Here is a 14,261-nt window from a genome sequence, read left to right on the forward strand (position 1 = left end):
TAAGTGTATAACTAGGTGGTGCATTTGAAATTTAAATTGGTAATTGTTACTGTTGGATTTGTAGTTTAATATATATGTTTTTTTTCTTTCTTTCTTTCTTTAATAATTAGGTTGGCCTGCCACCCAGCAAGATGCGACTGTTCTACCATGACAAAGTAGTTCACTATGGCCCAGAAGAACTTAAGATAAACAGCAAACAGCTTTACACAATGAACATCCACTCTGGGGATGAGTTCATTGTAGAACCAAAAGTCTGCAAGCCATAAAGAATGTGTGCTGCATGTGAACCAACTCAACATATGCTTTCAAAAGTGGTGATAATTTGTAACCATTTTACATGACTTTGTACTTGCAACTGCTTATATGTGTCTGTAGTGAAAGCTTGCCTGATGTATCATATTTCTTGCATTAACAAATACATTATGAGATTCATATAAGCTATTAGGTTTGAAGGATGAGATAGTACTTATTAACATTTTAAATGATGAACTGCTAACTTATGTTGAAACTATGAAGATACCTTAATAATCATTATAAAACTCAGGTTGTGAATGTGGATATGTAAGCAGTCAAACCTCTTTAAAGTACTTACCCTCAAAATACAGTCTTGCTTTTGCACCAGCTCAATTTAGACCAGTTCTCTGATTTTAAGTTTTGACATTCACATGACAGAAAAAAAATATTTACTCTAAAGAAAATATGTTTTTTGTCATTCTCATTACAACTGATAATGAAAGTGTCAGCTGGCAAATCTCGAATGTTGGGCAGATTTGGTAAAGAAAAAATATCCTACCCCTTTCTCCACCTCATGTTGTACAGGGACCCAAATTATGAGTATTGTTAGAAAAGTAGATTTATAGAAAATGTAGCATACAAATACTACACTCTCAATGACTTTCTTGAAAAGGTCATCTTCCCAAAAGAAAGAAGGAAAACAAAAAAATTATTGTGTAGAGTCCTCAGGTAAAAGTAATTTTAGACATAACCAGTTTTCCCTTTTAGGCTTTTTAATTTCATACAAATCTGTTGTTGAGATAAATAAACATGAGGACAGAGTATTTACTCTATTCTCATTGAAATTCTAGTGACAAGTGGATTTTGAAGGAGGTAATTTAATTGTGGCTGCAACCTATGTGACACCTACAGTACAAAAGGCAGAACCTCCTAACTTAGTGAGTACCTAGAGATCCAAATGGTCTTACAGTCTTTATAACACAGTGGTTATGGCTCTGTTATGTAACTTTAAAGAGGTTCTACTGTTTTATGTGATGCTGGCAGCTAGCGAAGTTCCCCTATGGTGGAATTTGTCTGTTTGGACTAGCGCAATGGCATTGTTGTTTGTGTTGGTTAGAGTTGGCATACCTATATATTAATGCGAGTAGTCACAAATATTACCTATTATTAATGTATTGTTTGAAAAGATATTTGAGCTAACTGCAATATTATGTGAAAATGTTCAAGTCCTGTTGACAGCATAGTGTGATAGTGATGTGCAGTCCAGGCTAGAGAAAATGTAATCACATTTAAACCCATTTAATTTTCATTAGGGTCATACTATTTGATATGTTGTGAATATAGCTTTTGGTATCATTTCCATCATATGTACAAACCCACGTACATATTTGTCTGGTTGTGTATACCAGGAGATGAAAATCTTGAGAAATTGTAAAAGGTTGTTGCCATAGAATTTATATGAGTGTTATTTATCAGCACAGCAATGAGTTTTTCTTGTAACATGCATAGCAGATGGGCAACCTGTTTTCCCAGTGTGCAAAGATTACTATATCATATGACGGTGATATTTAATCTCCCCCTTTTCTATTATTAATTTATGGAAAAACAGCACTTGCATATATATGTATATATGATAATTAGTATGATAAAGCTGTTAGAGATAATATATAGCTGTAATGTTAATGCACATTACCAACTAAATTATCAAGCTTTTTATAGCTTCAATTGCATTGCTAGATAAGAGATCTAGACAAATTGAAGAGTTGAATTGAAATCTACTCATCACAGTTCATAAAAATTAAGACACCCGAAGATAGTCGCAAGTCAACGTCAAGATGGCCAGTCAGGCTCTATTTTAATTTCACTTTTACTTTCAGGTTTGTGAATAACAAGTGAATTTTTAGCTGATCTCAGTTCATGTTCTGTTTCTTTATAATGCCCATTGGTTTCGTTTTATTATCCCAATAGATATAATATACGTAGAAAACCATGTATGTCCATGTATTCTCTAAAGGAATTTTTGTGATAGATTTCCATTTTTGTAAATCATACATGATTCTTCTTACAGGTAAGCTGCCGTAATTCATTCCGAAAGGCATTTATAGATAAGATAAGAGATCTTTGTTTTAGTAACAGTATTTGGGCATATTTGCTGTAGAATATTGTTTGGTGTTCTTAATTTAACAGATTGGGTTGTTTTAGTCTGTTGAGTGCCAATGGTGTTTGTGATGATAAAAAAAAAAAAATATGGTAAAATTCGTGATATTGCATGTATGTTAAATATTTTTGGTTTAACTTTTATTTTCTCCCTTTATTGTATATAGATTTTTATTTTGATCCATTTACTGTACATTGTTTTAAATGTACCACATAGTATCCTTGGGAGCTTGGTATTTTGTTTGCATTCTCTTACGTTTTATTAGACATGTATTATCATACTTCTTTTATACTAACAATCCACCTGACCTCAGTTTAGAGACAGTATTTTTACATAGTGATAAAAACATGAAGCCAGCCATGGAATGCAGTGCTGCCTCCCATAAAGAGGGTAACACAGAGAGGACTGCGCTTAACAAGAATACTGTAGAGAAAAGCACCACTTCCAATTAAGTGATGCAATAAATTTTCCCATGTTCATATTTGAAACTTTATGAAATAAAGTAATAGATTCTATAATATCATGGTTTATTTTTACCCCTTTTTAAAGAATGAATGGTTAATGGTAATGCTTACAAAGCAAAATTAATGTGCTAAGACATCAAAGGTCATATAGCACTATAGAAAAGTATAGTGGCAAAAAAAGTTAAGAGGGGGTGAGTTGATGATTAGATATGCTACATGATAAAAGGTGTAGAGCAATTTAGGATAGTATGGTACTGAAAGGGTTAAAGAGGGGTAAGGTAGACACAGTGAGTAAATAGGTTAAGGTAGGGATTAGCAAAAAGGATGGTAAGATCAAATGGAGGATATGTATGCATCTGAGGAAGGAAAAGATTAAAGTGAGATTATGCAAAAGGGGGAAAAGGGCATCAAAGACAATTATACCTAAGGGCAGTTTCAGGAGAAATGTCAGGGGGGCGAGGGTCCAGGGAAGAGTATTGTGACAAAAAAGTCAAAAGTATCCTTGAGGGAACAGAGGGGCTAACAGGAGAGGAAGGGAAGGGGTGATTCAGATGAAGCTGAAGCAAGGGGGAATAGGGTGTATTGGGAGGGAAGGGGAGGAGAATGGATGTCGGGAGAGAATGAGAACATAGACTGGAGGAACGTGGCGGGATTGGGAACAGAGACTGGTGGAATGTAGAGGGAATGGGAACAGAAACTGGAGGATGGATGAGGAATAGCCATGTTATTTTGGGTCATGCTTAGATAGTTTCGACAGTCTTCAAGATTCTTTTTTAAGGGGTTGGTTGGGGAGGTCTGAGAAACAATGTGGGGTAGAAAAGGGAGCAGACGTTTGAGAGGTAGAGGAAGAGGTAGATACTGAAGATAGGGGTAGAACATTTAGACCATCTGATGCAATGAGTATAGCGAGGAGGTAGGTACCAGGGAAGTAAAGGCCGGAGTGTCTGTATTTAGAATAGCAAAATAATCTGACAGAGAGGGAGATGGAAGCGGGAACGGAAGGAGTAGGAGGAAAACGTACTGGGGGAGACATGGAAACATCTTGTGAAGAAGGGGGAAGGGCTTGCTTCCTACCTGGCTTCATGTAAAATGAGGCCTAGTTTGAATCTGAGGACTGCTACCTCGGGCTCGGAACTTATAGGTAGGGTAGCCTCTTTAAAAAAAAAAACTTGGCAGTCACCACAAATGGCACACGTGCGTGATTGTGCACAGCAGTTTGAACGATCATGGCCAGGTTAGACACAGGCAGCAGACTGTGGAGCAACAGTGCTTAACAGGATGGCCAATACGTCAACATTTCTGTTATTAATGGGGCAGGGTCTGTATGGTCGGACAAGGTAAGACGGTCCGCCAATATAAACTTCACGGGGTCATGTCTACGGAAGGTAATCTTGGCAATATTGGCGAAAGACTTACGGTTACCTCTGGGAGTAGTGGTTTAGCACTGTACTGCCACTGCATCATAGTCAACGAGGTGGACATGCAGGTCGATTTCACAGTCAGCCTGGGAGATGGAAACGGGGGAGTGGAGCTGCACAAGAATATGTTTGTCAGTGAGGTTAATCAGTGTAGATAATGCGCGAGTTTAGGATTCGGATGTAAGTGAGATACGGAACGACTATGGAAAGAAACTTTGCCTACTTGTTTTGGAGACATTGTTGGAAAAGGAGGGTACTGTCAGGGTAAGGTGCTATGGGGGAATCACAAAAAAATCGATCCCACTAAAAAGAGTACTCAAAAGGTAGAAGTAGATGAAGGAAGAGTGTTTAGTGAGGTAGTACTCCGGGGAATTGAATAATAAGTAGTAATAAGGGGGAGGGGGTTGATGGAATAGAGAATGTTAGGAGGGAGGAATGAAGGTTTTCTGGAGGATGGATACTTGGAATGGATTGAGCAGTATCGATGAGGGGGTAGTAATAGCAGGGTTCACAGACGCGATCAAAGGAGAACCGGGAAAGTTATAGTCTGTAGGGCTTGTTGTTAAAGGGCAAGCCTCAGTGCACCATATAAGGGTACGTAACCATTATTGGCCATGGTTCAATCCTCAGGGTCCCCATGAGAGATACGGGCTAGATAACTGAACGGGGGAATATCGTGCCCATGACTCCTTAAGGCCGTTCAGGACTGACCCAAAGCCAGCCTTTGTCCTTTAAACACGACTGTCACGTCTTAGGATGTGGACAGAAGACGGTGAGGAAAAGAAGGGAAAGGAAAGGGGGAGAAGAACGACAACAACGGGCATGAGATTGGGATGGGTAAAGAATGAAAGCAGAAACTTCTTTTTTATATGTATACACATTGCTACATACAAGATTTGTTCGCACCGTGTAATCTGGATTTGAACGCTATGAGAAACAAAGGAAAAAAACGGAGAAGCTACGCACGTGGCAACCACGGCCGGAGCTTTGTATACGTATTGTGAATGTAGTTGGTTCGTAGTACAGGCGGAAGGGCTGGGTGGGATGTCCTAGCCAGGCTGAAGGAAGGGTGAGTGCAGCCGAAACAGAAGAAATGGGAAGAGCAAAAAAAAAAAAAGTGAAGAACATGGGCACCAAGGAAAGTCCTTGCTTATGTACCAGCTTGAGCAGTGCTAGAGTCGTGCTGAAGCTTCCGCCATAGCAGTGAGCTAGTAATTAGAGCGGAGGATCCAGCAGACGTTCCAGGGACAAGAGTGAGCAGACCCAGAGAATTGGAGCTGACGGATAGCGTGCGATTTGAGTGTTGTGACACGGACGCTGAACACGAGATGTGTTGCCATAAGTGTGATAGTGTGGCTACATTAAGGCCTCGAGAGCTTATAAGTGCGACATTTCCATGAGGTGTAATAGTGATCAATATAAATACAGTGATGGAGTGAAAACAGACGAATGTGTGACTACATTGTCGCGGGCGCAGCTACCGTGTTTTGTGGTGCGAGACGGTCGTGTCTCATGGGGCAAGTAGTGGATGTATATCATTGTCTGTGTACACGAATCCATATATAGTAGGTTTTATTTATTTATTGAATATTATCTGCCGCGCCAACGGCTAAGGTTATTAGCGGCGTATTCAAAATATAGCGATAGGCTAAGGCTTGGGGGCGAATACCCCGGATAAGGAAATCTTTTGATACGGCAATGCTTGTGGATTCCCAGAATGATTAAAACAAACAAATGTGCTAGACATCGAAGGTGATAAAGTGTTGTGGCAAAAAGGGTAAAAATGAGTTAACAATTAGGGTAAGTAGACAGAAGAGGATGAAGAAGAGAAAGGAAAGGAAAGGGGAAAGAAGAAAAGACCGTGCAAAAATTGTTGAGGCGAGGGCTGAGGTGCAAGGCAAGGAAGATCCCCTACACTGGGCCAGGTCTCCGTCTCCTAAGCCCCGTGCGACAACAATGACCTAGGGATTTTTTTCTGGGGGGGGGGGGTCTAGTTTGGCTTGTGTTTATGAAGAGAAAGTGACATTTCATTTTTAATCTTGTATCCCTGAACACGAAATTAACGTGTCGGTATTAATTTCATATGCGTTTTTATAATTAAAGTAATAAAAAACGCCAGAGTTTTTAATCTATTTAGTCCACTTTATTCGCCCAACGCCTCAGTATATTCATACGATTATATATGATTTTTTTTGTTAACATGTCTCAATATCCATTATCTGTATCTTTATCTTATAAGATAAATGAAATGTGTACTGACTGAAAAGAACCTAAAGCATGTTGAGAAAAAAACACAAGATTGTATACAAAAGTTTATTTGCGTGTGTACAGGGATGTTCCCCATTTACTCAGGCTGGCATGAGAATCACCTACTCTTGTGTTTATTTATTATCTTTAAACCAGTATCATTTTCATCTATGTCTTCATAAGAATTACTGTAACTAATTATAATTGTTTTTATGACCTTTACAAATTTCACAAAATTCGATTCACATTGCTTCACAAGTACAAAAGTGATCAAACTGGCCTAAGAAACACACACTCCTTGGGCAATGCCACACACACGCATATTCCAAGGAGAGGAAATTGTTATTTCGAAGTGATATTGCTTGATAACAAGTCTATACATTATACAAGTAACTCGCTGTATTAAAAAAACAATACACTTACAAAGAAGAAAAAAATATAAATATCACTTGAGAATTCAACTTGGTTTCTTTTCTGAGCAAATAGTTCAAGTGAAACTTACTATGTTCCAAAATAAGAACAAAATCTAAAAGAATTATTTTACATATCTTTTAATCACTTGTATGCTTATAAACATATAAAACGTATGAACAATGAAGTCTTACATCCATGTAAAAAAAGGGAAAGGGAAATCATAAGGGCTAGGTTAGTAGAGAAGACCCTAATAAATAACAGTACTAACTATAAAGAGTAATGTAGTATTTACAAACCAAGGTCTATAAAAAAGTACAACCAGTATGAAACAAACATTATTTCTTGGGCGTGAGCCACTCACTGTCTGTATACAAAATATTGGTATAAAAAAAGAAAAAAAATCTTTGAGCGATATGATAAAAAATACTATTTCTTGCCTTGGAGTTGCAAGCAGAGCAAGACCCGAACAGGTCAACTGCATGTATGAAATTGAACATTGGCTTCCATAACAATTGCTAAAAAATTAATCTACATACTTTTATCAGCTTGCGGTTCCTTACAAGAGAGCAATTTGTCAACTATGCTTAATTCCCTTATTCTATCACGTTAAAGTTCATTATGTATGGATTCTGAAAATAATATTATTCCTCTGTTTTAATCTTTTTTGTTCCATAACTTCATCATTGGGCGACCTATTAGCAACATAAATTTCTGGACCTAACATTTTATATCGAAGGCCTCAAGTTACTTTCCTCCACGTGAACTGTCTTCATAAAAATTCATGGCCATCTTTTGGTATGTCAAATTCTGTATTCAATGCTCAAATTTTCCTTCTGATATATATTACATTTTATTATACCAGAGTATTTGCTTGAAGTAATGTAAGATCTTCTTTGTCATTCTCACGACAAAATGTCATTACTAAAAACATTCTAAGGAAAGGGCAGACAACAAATCTTTATCAAAACCTGTAATAATACACAACATATCGACTTTTTTTCTCCGATAAAAGGATTTATGTACGTTGACTGCTTCATCAAATGTTTTCTTTTTTTTGGCTTTGGTCTTATTTACAGAGCAGTCGTTTTAAGAGTTGGAAAGATATTTAACAGCATACTAGACTATGCTGACAACAAGCATGTCTGCCTCACCAGTCAGTATGCTATCAACCCTTAGGTCAGACATTTTCTCATACCTGATAAACTACAGGTAAATAAATGCTGACAGAAACATATCATCTGCAAGAAATCACAAAACTTCTATACAGCAGATACATCGATGAAGGTAAAACTCCACATGAGATTTTCACCAGGGAATTTTACCAGTGGTGTCTACACAGTAGCAACTGTGATGATCCTTGTTAAGTCGTCGTCCAGGGTCTAGTAGTTGTTGTAAGGGCCGTACTGCGATCCGAAGTGGTAAGGGCCGGGGTAACCATAGCCGTATGAAGGGTACTGTTGCTTCTGGGGATACACTATAGAAGATCCCGAGTTAGTAATTAAATTTAAATGTAACACTATATATACACAATAAAATGACGATAACGAATTAATTTAATAATATATAATAAATTAATGTATCTAAATCAATAGAAAAGATGGATATAAAACGTATATAAAATCATAATGTTAAGTAATATCAGTCACACATTTAGTAGCAGGAACATGCACACAATATTATTTCAAAAGTTAGTGTTGCACCTCCATGCAATCCATCTGTGCTAGTCTGGGATGATGTGACAAGTGTTACTCATCTACTTGGGTGTCATTGTAATAATTCTACAAGTATAAAGGTGACAGCAATATTTACAGTGCAATTCATTATCTCTACAAATGTATCTTTAAGCATAGACACACCCACTCGTTCTCTATGTACATTTATTGACAGTATGTTGATTTACAAATATTGGTGATTAATTATTACAAGAACGGCATGAGAAATAAATTGCTCCTTCTTTTCTTTCCACGTTAAAAGAGACAGACTCTCTCAGTTAAAAAAACAAAGAAAATTGTAAACTGTAAACTTATATAAATATAAGATGTAAAATGAACAAAGCGAAATTTAAACGTAAATGAGATGAATAATAAAACAGACCACATACATAACAAAAATCGTGAAAATGCAAATCTATGGTTTAGTGTTTTATGTACCACCTTCACTAAATTGAAAAAATAATAACCAATCATCAGACTTGAGTCCGTGCAGAAAAGGCCTAGGAGACTGAATAACCCAAGTATGGCAAGCGCCTCTGCCACGGGCTTCTAAGGCATTACCAGGCATGAGGTAGGCCATGTTCTTTGCATCCTCACGCTCCCTCTCACTACGCAGACAAACGGACGCGCCCGAGAACAGCAAGGCGGAGATGAGTGCCCAGCCAACTCCAATCCAGGCAATGAAGTAGGACCAATCGTACATGACGGCAGTGTTGTCTCTCAGGAGCTGTAACACCACAACCACGAAGCATTAACTAAGAGGTGAAAAGCTGCGCCAGAAGGTCAGCGCCAAGTGCCGAAGTCTCCGCGTCGCCTACGAGGCTGCTGCTGCTGTTTCTTCTGCTGGACCTGTAACTAGTCTATCTAAGGCAGCGGTTTTCCTAATACAGGTGTGGCCTGGCTCGAAGCGAGATAGTTACGAGATTAGTTGGGTCTTCATGCAGTTAGACAGACATGCAGATTAGTGTAGTGTCGGGTAAAAAGGGGGGCGTCAGTGGGGCACAGAGACTGTTCGATACCTGGCAAGATGTACTGCATATGCTTCGCCTGTTCACGCTGCTGTTCACCCTGCATGCACTGCGATGCGCCCAGGAACAGACAGAAGGCCAACAGGGCCATGCCAGTGCCAACCCACGAAATCATGTACGACCAGTCATACTGGATGGACGTGGATTCCTGCAAGATCTAATTAGGGGAAGGACAGATTGAGATGTGAGAAAAAGGGAAAAGGAAAATGGGAGGCGATGAAATCTCGATGAACCACAGAACACTATTCTACTGAGGGAGGAATCCCTGAACAAACAAGCAAAGGAGAGAAAAGAGAACAGAAACATCTATCATCTTCAAGTTTTCTATCTAAATAATTAAGAGGTTTTAAAATCTAGAAAATGATAAAGAAGAGTAAAGAAAATGGAGAGTGAATACATTATGGTAGTCTAAGGGGATCATGACTAAGACCTTGTTTAGGAAAGAAATCACAGGGGTAAAGATTACCGAGTCAGCAGTCAATATTGAACTGTAATTGACATGACAGGCCATCCAGCCTCAGTTATTAACATCAGTAAATCTCAAGAGCTGTTACTTTGAAGAGGGGATAATGTTAAATCTACCAGAAGGACAAAATATCAATCTCACTGTCAGTGTATTTTACTTAGTGAAATAAATGCATAATGGATGGTGCAAATATGATATACTGGTAAGCATTTTTTACATCTATAATAATAAAAAGGTAGTCTGGTTTTTAATTACTCAACTTGTGCACTTCCTTTAGAAATAAGCAATTTAATTGATATTAATAAAAATCAAATAGATGGAAGTATTCAAAAGCAACAATACTTATACAAGTAAAGACTTTATAAATGCATGCGGGAAGCATGGCATTCTCAATAAAAAATGTATACAAATATTTCTGAGTTTCGCATCCACATACTATAAGCATGAACAGAAACTGGTCTGAGTATATTCATACATAACAGTCTTTATATTTCAAGTTGAAATTACTTCATATTAATCATACATATCCTCAACCGAACAAATTGGCTAGGATAACAGCCAATTCGCAAGCTCTAAACCTTCTTTGACACATATATTGCCCCTCGGTCTTACCTGATCCCAAGATGCCTTCCATGGCTCGGTCTTGAGCTTCTCCTCCTCGTAGTACTCCACTCCGTGCCACAGCCCCATGCCACCGGCGGAGAACAGGCCTGGAATGGTTTTTAAATGTTACGCTGGTAATCTTATGACTGATGGCAATACACCACAATCATTCGCATCATTTTTATCATTTCCGGTGCGGTCGAGTGCATTCGATCCATTTCCTCTTTAATCAACCTTTTATTTTATTCTCATTTAGAGAACACAAAAGAACTCACAAAAAGAAACAGGGTCATACACAAACTCACTCACTCACTCTCTCACTATCTCTATCTCTATCTCTATCTCTATCTCTATCTCTATCTCTATCTCTATCTCTATCTCTCTCTCTCTCTCTCTCTCTCTCTCTCTCTCTATATATATTATATATATATATATATATATATATATATATATATATATATATATTTACCTCTATCTCTTTATCTCTCTATCTCTGTCTATCTCTCTCTCCCTCTCCCTCTCCCTCTCCCCTCTCCCTCTCTCTCTCTCTCTCTCTCTCTCTCTCTCTCTCTCTCTCTCTCTCTCTCTCTCTCTCTCTCTCTCTCTCTCTCTCTCTCCCTCTCCCTCTCCCTCTCCCTCTCCCTCTCTCTCTCTCTCTCTCTCCCCCTTCCTCCGACACTCACAGGCCAAGAGCATGAGGATGGCGGTGAAGGCGATGTTCCCAGGCGACCTCCTCCAGCAGCCGACGACGCCCGTCCAGAAGGCCACGAACACGAAGAAGAACGACACGACGAACAGGGCGATCATTGAGCGAGCCATGTCTGCGGAAGAAGGGAAGGCGGGTTAGGGTGTGGAAATCGCTGGGCCTTTGTTAGTGGTTTTGAAAATAATCTAAAAGGGTTATTTTGTTAATAGATGGGTATCTGAGACTCAGGATTATTTTCTTGTTATCATTCCTTACCGTCGTTATACAGAAACACATGATGAAATGATAAGAGACAAATATTAATTTCACCGTGCTAACGATGGCATTGCATTAACGTCAACAAGACGAAAATATAACAGAAGACACAACAGCAGCAACAACATGAACAATCACATTACAACCTTTTTTCCCAACGATCCAGAGAAAAAGCAGCATTGCCAAGATGCCCTCCCTTCACAGAGCGCCTTGAGCCCCGCCGAACTCGGCCCCAGATCGCCGTCACTTTCCCGCCAGCCGAAAAGAATGGCGTCTTGACGGAAGCTTCACTTTATGCAAATTAATCTACGAAGACAGACCCTTCTGCAGGTTATATATCTGGACAATATACTTCGCGTTCATATCCTGTTTCTTAGGTTCCCTCAAGCGTCCCCCTTGGTTTCTTTCCACTTGAGCTCCCGGACTATGCTGCATGATAATATTTGTCTGTCTGTGTCTGCAAGATTTAATGCTTATTGCTCATGTTGCGTTAGTGGTTGTTGAGTTTTAGTGGGAGGCGGAGAGCGCGCACGGGTGAGAGAGAGAGGCTGCACGCGCGACGCTCGAGTGCTTATAATGACCGCAAGATCAAAACATGATAATTTTCTACGGTTCTGACTCTACAGGTAATTTGTCTTGATTGAATATGGGTCCGTGAATCAACCCTCTGTTGCATCCAAGCGAGAGATGGGAAAAATTTCAAAATTCTTTCGCGCAATAACCGTCATTAACTTTGATGTCACAGAGTTTCGCTGAGATGAGCCGACCGAACCATAGGTGTTGCACCAACCCGTTCGAAAGGAAAGCTGCTTTTACCCCCAGATTTCTGCATAGCAACACGTTTTGCCGATTGAACATATCTTCAGAGCGGCAAATACAACCGAAGAATGAAAAAATGCGACCGAACCAGTACCTCTTTATAGCTAAAAATCGCACTTTCTACTCCCGAGAACCGCCGCAACGCCCTTGCCCCATCTCAGCATCGCTAACACGTCGTTAACATTCCCACGATTCACTCCGAAATGGTTTACCTTTTATTTTCTTCGCGATAAATAATCTATCCGATCAGCGGTCACATCGAAATCACATGACCCACTTCCCCACGTGGTCACTGCGGTTAATTTCACTTCTCGAAATCATTAATTCCAAAGCGTGTGTTTTTGTGTGTCCAACGATGTCGCCCGCTGTTACGTTTTGTCTCGAGGGGGGAAAGTAACTGTCATAAAAAATGTCATTGGTGCATGACGTACTGCTTCAGCAGGGACCGTGGTTATTATTCAAATTTCACTGACATGCCGGTGCGGCGGGAAAATATTGGGGGTCCCTCGTTATGCTATGTTCGATTAACCCATAACAACATGCATATATATATATATATATATATATATATATATATATATATATATATATATATATATATATATATTTGTGTGTGTGTGTGTTTATTTGCATGTATGTATGCATGCATGAATGTATGCATGCATGTATGTACGTGTATGTACGTGTGTGTGTGTGTGTGTGTGTGTATGTATGTGTATGTATGTATGTGTATGTATGTATGTGTATGTATGTATGTGTATATATGTATGTGTATATATGTATGTGTATATATGTATGTGTATATATTTGTGTGTATATGTAGGTATGTATATGTGTATATATGTATGTATATGTATATATGTGTATTTATGCGTATATATGTGTATACATTTGTATATGTGTATATATGTGTATATATGTGTATATGTTTGTATATATTTTTGTGTGTGTGTGTGTGTGTGTGTGTGTGTGTGTGTGTGTGTGTGTGTGTGTGTGTGTGTGTGTGTGTGTGTGTGTGTGTGTGTGTGTGTGTGTGTGTGTGTGTGTGTGTGAATTTCAAGACGTCAGTATGGGCGTCAGTCCCCACAAAATATCATTTGGCGCGCACACAATGGCTGCGCTCGCCCTACATCGTTAGCTTAAGACAATGATTCCCGACCTTTCCCGTAAACAATGTTATTTCCACAATTCGGTTTCACCAGGAAATGGCCAGAATTTCCGGTTAAGCGAGACTTCCACACTCCTCGCTTCCAGTAAAGAGGCGAGAAAGTCGGTTCTTTCGCTCCTCGGCCACGAGAACGAACGCGGCGTGACGTCACGTCCTGTCTCGTAGAGGCGGCATATGTAGACCAAGCACATATTGATTCACCCTTATTATTATTATTATTATCATTATCATTATTATTATTATTATTAATATCATTATTATTATAGTGCTTTCTAAACCTAATGAACTAAAATTGTCATTGTAATGTTAAAGAGTTAATTTGTTGTTTTATAATGTCATAAATTACGGTGTTGATTACATTATAGTATACATATAATTACAATAAATAATTTTCTCAACATCCACTTCAGATGCTCAGTTAATGCATATGTTATATAGATAATATTTTAGCAAGTACGTTTTATGTTCCATCCATTTCGATCTGCCGGTCTCTTTATTTACCTCCTGAGTTCGAGGCGTGGGAAGAGGAGGGGAAAGGGGGATGGGAGGCGATAGAAATACCGACAACA

General features: G+C 38.8%; 2 protein-coding genes across 3 annotated transcripts in view; one reads left to right on the top strand and one right to left on the bottom strand.

Moving 5' to 3' along the window:
- LOC119597325 (tubulin-specific chaperone cofactor E-like protein) overlaps window positions 1-2,912 on the top strand; it is a 13,043-nt gene extending 10,131 nt beyond the window's left edge. The window contains exon 8 of the mRNA XM_037946875.1: window positions 111-2,912. Coding sequence (XP_037802803.1) covers window positions 111-266 — 156 coding nt within the window. The 3' untranslated portion in view covers window positions 267-2,912. The remainder of the gene's footprint in view (window positions 1-110) is intronic.
- Window positions 2,913-6,573: 3,661 nt separating this feature from the next.
- The window catches only part of LOC119597323, a 71,599-nt gene continuing 63,911 nt past the window's right edge, over window positions 6,574-14,261 (bottom strand). Inside the window, exons 4-7 of one of the 2 annotated variants that reach the window (XM_037946873.1) lie at window positions 11,428-11,565; window positions 10,754-10,851; window positions 9,209-9,374; window positions 6,574-8,409 (exon numbers count right to left, since the gene is read on the bottom strand). In XM_037946873.1, the coding sequence (XP_037802801.1) occupies window positions 8,315-8,409; window positions 9,209-9,374; window positions 10,754-10,851; window positions 11,428-11,565 (497 nt within the window). In that variant the 3' untranslated portion in view covers window positions 6,574-8,314. Of the gene's footprint in view, window positions 8,410-9,208; window positions 9,375-9,666; window positions 9,833-10,753; window positions 10,852-11,427; window positions 11,566-14,261 lie in introns of both variants that reach the window. The other variant, XM_037946872.1, reaches the window with a different exon arrangement.

The sequence above is a fragment of the Penaeus monodon genome, chromosome 39 (assembly GCF_015228065.2).
Source record: "Penaeus monodon isolate SGIC_2016 chromosome 39, NSTDA_Pmon_1, whole genome shotgun sequence".
NCBI classification, from domain to species: Eukaryota; Metazoa; Arthropoda; class Malacostraca; order Decapoda; family Penaeidae; genus Penaeus; species Penaeus monodon.